The 4,933-nt window shown below is 39.4% G+C and overlaps 1 protein-coding gene across 1 annotated transcript in view; it reads left to right on the top strand.

Moving 5' to 3' along the window:
* GALNTL6 (polypeptide N-acetylgalactosaminyltransferase-like 6) overlaps positions 1-4,933 on the top strand; it is a 1,239,844-nt gene that overhangs the window by 664,714 nt on the left and 570,197 nt on the right. Inside the window, exon 4 of the mRNA XM_019521784.1 lies at positions 2,479-2,645. Within this exon, the coding sequence (XP_019377329.1) occupies positions 2,479-2,645 (167 nt within the window). The remainder of the gene's footprint in view (positions 1-2,478; positions 2,646-4,933) is intronic.

The raw sequence follows: 4,933 nt of genomic DNA on the forward strand, positions 1-4,933 counted from the left end.
CCGACCCTAGAAACTATGAAACTATGACTCATTGTATTGCAGTAGCTATAATTGCTTTGATTGCTTAAATTGTTATTTTTCTTTTTATATAATAAATTATTTAGCCATTAAGATAAAGTTAATCTTGTTAAGATTTACTTTTTATAGTATTTTAATCAGTTATTATTAGTGTTCTGGAATTAAACATCTGTTTTAAATTTCCTATTGCTTAGCATAAATATATTTGACCTATTGGTCTCATGATTTTAGAACTTAAATTTAGTTAAGGAAAATGCTTATGTAAGGTCTGTGGTATGTCTGGCATATGTAGAAAGAGGTAATGAATGACTGAATGATGTATGTATGTGACAGTGTAAAAGAAGACTGTCCTCTTGCAGCAGGTGAAAATAGCCTTCTGTGGTTTAACAGTTAAAGGTTGCAGCAACGTTGAGTCAGCAGTTAAAGATTATCAAATGCTAGATGATGCTTCATTCTGAAGACTGCAAACAATGACCACTCACTACCCCCCGAAGATTGCAGACCGCAAATCCGGAAGATCATGTCCTACCAATCCCAGCCTGCCAACAGGACAAGGAGGATGGCCTTCAAGTCTGATTCAGCGGAATCCATAGGCTTGTACGGACAGCTATCATTAGAAAGAATGAACACAAAGAAAAGGTTTTGGGTCTTTCCACCTTCAAGAAGGAGTTTTGGATGGGTCCAACAAGACCTGACTCCATCCCTTGTCGTCAGTATAGCCGGCCAGCAGACTGACCCGAGTTACTTAGAACTTGGTAACACCTTAACCTTTGCAGGACTGTCTAGCTATCTGTGTGTGTGTGTGTGTGTGTGCGCGCGTGCTTGTTTCTTTTGTATGAATGAATGTGCATGGGAATGAGTGAAGCAGATACCCTTACTGTTCTTTATTCTTTTCATTTTTTATGTTCCAATAAATGCAGCATTGTGCCGTATCCCCTGATAAGATCCCTGCTTGTTTTTAATTCATACTGTATGCCCTGTGTGGACAACAGACTGTGCTATGAACGTGTACAGGTGTTCCCTAGAATGAATTAACTCATTTTAGATCAGGGTGACCCAGGTCAATCTAAAGTTAGTTAGTTCACCTCCTCTAGGTAAACTAACTTAGATTTCAAGCATGCTTTTTTTTCAGCAATTTAAGCCCTGTGAACACCTGCAAACCTGTTTAGGTCCACCTCAATGTAACACCTATATGTACCCATAGCATCTGACAAAATGCATTGTTACTTTGTCAGATGCTGACAACTTATAGTAAGTTGCTTGTGCCTGTGAACTGGTTAGCATCTAAGGGTGCCTGTATACATCTTGTGAGGCTGCTCTGACATGCTCTAATTACAGCACATCAGCAGGCTCAATTAATCGAGTCTGTTGGAGCATGGTAATTACTATGCTCCAGCCAGCCTCGGCATCTCGTGTATCAGTGTCTCTGCATTTCAAAATGACTGTGGAGGCGCGTTACCTAAGTTTGTTGAATGAGAAGCCGTGGTGCTTTAATTACAGTGGAGCTCCTTTTATTAAAGCACACCCCCCCCCCCCCCCCCCCGGAACACATGTAAAAGTGCCCTAAAGTGCGACCCTGTCCTGCCTTCTGCCAGACTCCAGACCAGTATGGTTTACCACCTCCCTTCCCCTCTTTTTAACTATCCATTGCTGATACAATGTTTTTGTTATAGAATTGAGGGGTTCTGTTATGGACTGATAAGCTTTTAAATATTTGGTATTGTAAATGCAGTTTGTTAATTAGTACTTCATAAAACAACTTTCTGCCTCTTCATTTACATATAAGAATTATTTGTATATTCTTGCTAACATTGATTTGCATCTGAAGAGAGTTGATTGTGGTAACATTTTATAAGTGTAATGATAGAAGTTGATACTGAATATTTTAGATTTAGAACTGGAGTTGTCTTGCATATGCTATTATATTCCAGCCGGTAAAATAAGATCCAGTTGACCATCAGTTGGGTTTAACTTCACTTAATTATCTTCTGCCATGGAATGAGGTTGTGCAGATGCAAGAGCCTAATTCTGTACCTTTTGTACAGATTCACCATTGTACTTCCATTTATTTTCTTTTTTTCAAACTATGTCATACTTATTAAAATTCTCATTATTGCACAGTTAATAAACAATGACCTAGTAGTTATCCATCAGTTAAAGTAAATTAAATATAGTTCAGGGCCTGGACAGATGAAAGTGGTGGGCAAGCTGCTAAAGAGAGAGAATGGACAGGATGTGTAGAGCTCTGCACTGGTGTTTGTCTGTAGGTTATCTTAGGGTGATTTGATTAAGGCAAGTCATGTAGTCATGAGGAACTGTAAGTGCTGCTTGGGGAGGTGCATATCTGTCTTCTATGGATCCCAGGGTAATTTATATTGTACAAATTTGATCTATAGGTTGTATAAAGCAGTTTTTCCTTTTGGGTTCTTAAATTTTCTTTCATTGCTTCTTTCTCCTCAGCTGTAAGCACAAGGTGTACTTGGAAAAGCTGCCAAATACTAGCATAATTATCCCATTTCATAATGAAGGTTGGACTTCACTTTTGCGAACTATACACAGCATTATCAACCGGACTCCAGACAGCTTGATAGCTGAAATAATTCTTGTGGATGACTTCAGTGATAGAGGTAAGGCCTATTAAACCACTAGTGGTTTAACTTCCGTTTACAATCTACAACTTTCCATGATTTATATGGAAATTAAATAACAGCAGAGATAAAAAACAAAACCTGTTTGACCAGTTTTATGAAGAATAGATGTGCTTTGGTGAAACTTGTATCAAGAACTGCTTATTTACACAGGTGTCCATGATCATATTTTAGGCTATTTTGACTGAACACTGAAATAATATTTAATATCAAGAGGAAGAAAAGAGTGAAGTCCCTCATGTCCTTTTTTTTTAGAAAAGCCCAAATTGGTGTATTCTATGTTTAATCTGAAAAAAGTGTCTGTTATTTCTTGATATGTAACCTATGATGCTTAAAGCTGTTGCTAATGTTCAAATAGATTGACATGTTCTAGAAAGGGAAAACTGCCTTCTGGGATAATATAAAGGTAATTAGCTTTGCCCCAGGAAAGAATTGGCAAAAGCAGACTTCTCATCTGTAGGTATTGTTGGAGGAAGCACTTAGTTGACTGAGAGAAATGTTTGTGGAGCATTGTTGTGACTGTTTCTCAGCAAGACTTTCATTTAATGATATTTGGCAGAGCAAGGGTTGAGAGGAGTCAAGGGGAGAAGAGTTGGTGACACATATATCTGTCTTGGTATCTCATCACTGGCATTTCGGTGACAACATGGGCTTTGATAAACTGTTCTTTTACTTGTAATATAGTTTAACTGCAATCAAAAAGTAAGGAGCTGAATGTTCCCTGCTTTTATAGGACCTTCACTATGACCAGAGGTTTTTGGAAGTATAAGGTAGTATTGCAATTTTTCCACAGGCTAGCAAATTCCCAATAGGCAAACCATTTACAGAGAAGTTTGTAAGGAAATATCTTGTGGAATATTTGAAAATGTATTAGAGGTTAAAGAGAATAATTTTCCACCAACAGAACATTGTTAGGGAGACACTTATGTCTTGGAACCAGTCATAACCAAATGTGCTATAACTAAATAGTGTAGTATTAACAGAGTCTTTATAGAGATATTTCCAAATATCACAAAAATAGTTTTGTATATAATTAAAGGCTATTAGTCTAGAAAATCTACCTTAAATTTCCTGCAGATAATCAGTTTTGCAATCAAGCAAGGATTTTTGTGACCTTGTTATCACTTATCAGCTTGTTGACTCCTGATTCTCTCTGCCTGTTTCCCAAGCTCTCATTAGAACTGTGAAAAATATTTTGTATTAAGACGTTCTTTTACATTTCAACATTTTGCGATACATTTTCAAAATATTGTGTGTGGCTTTAGCTAAACTCTGTGGAAGTCACATGGTTCAAAATGGTGTGCAACTGAGAGAAGTGAACTTAACCCTTATTGGGTCTTTTTTGAATCTTTTTACTGTCTTAGAACATAGCAGTGGGTAAAAATGACAAGGCTTCTGAAAGAGGTGGCCTGAGAGAGATAATTATCTTTATTTTTTAAATCTGCTTAAGTACTTTTGCTTGATACTAGGGCTATACAGATATTTTCAAGTGGAATGAGTTGTTGTTTTTTTTTTTTTTCCCCATAGGGAAATATAGCTTCTGCAGGGCAAAGTTTCAGAGTGCTTTTAGTCTGATAGTAGTATAAGAGATGTAGCTGTGATGATCCAGCTGTATAGTGGACCAACTGCATAGTTGTGATAGACAAGCTTGCAAATACAATCCTTTGAAAATTTTCAAAAGAAACCTGTCTTTCTGATAGCCCAGTAGTTATCTTTTCAGGGCCTCAGAAGTCCATCAAACAGGCTGCCATGGAACCTTGGAGGCCAAGCAGCCGTGACTAGAAGATTAAGAGGAAAAAAGGTGTCATTGCTTAAGTATAGACATTAAATAAAGCACAATAATTATAGCACTTCCACCAGGGGCTTTCTGAGAGTGCTATAAATTTGAGCAAGAGTGAACTGAACAGATGTTTGCTGTTCAGTGGGGGGGGGGGGTGTTTGAAGCCTGCTTGCATTGGATGCTAGGGGTACTTTCACAGGCCTCCCAGAAGGCTGCCAGAGGGGTCCCTCTCCCCAGCCCTCCCCACCCTCCCCCCACCAGCTGGCAATCTGGCAGCAGCAGCTGCAGGGAGAGACCCTGGGTCCCCTCTCCCATACCCCCCAGCCAATCACTGGCACACTACTGCTTGGGTGGGGGGGCTCCAGGCAGAGGGACCCCAGAGCCCTACCCCTGCAGCTCCCTCAACCAAGCAGTGGTACACTGCTGGCTGGCCAGAGCAGCTGCAGGGTGAGAGACCCCAGGCCCCTTCCCCTGCAGCCCTCTGCCC

This window comes from Gavialis gangeticus, unplaced genomic scaffold, assembly GCF_001723915.1.
Source record: "Gavialis gangeticus isolate Ggan-Ray unplaced genomic scaffold, GavGan_comp1, whole genome shotgun sequence".
Taxonomy (NCBI): domain Eukaryota; kingdom Metazoa; phylum Chordata; order Crocodylia; family Gavialidae; genus Gavialis; species Gavialis gangeticus.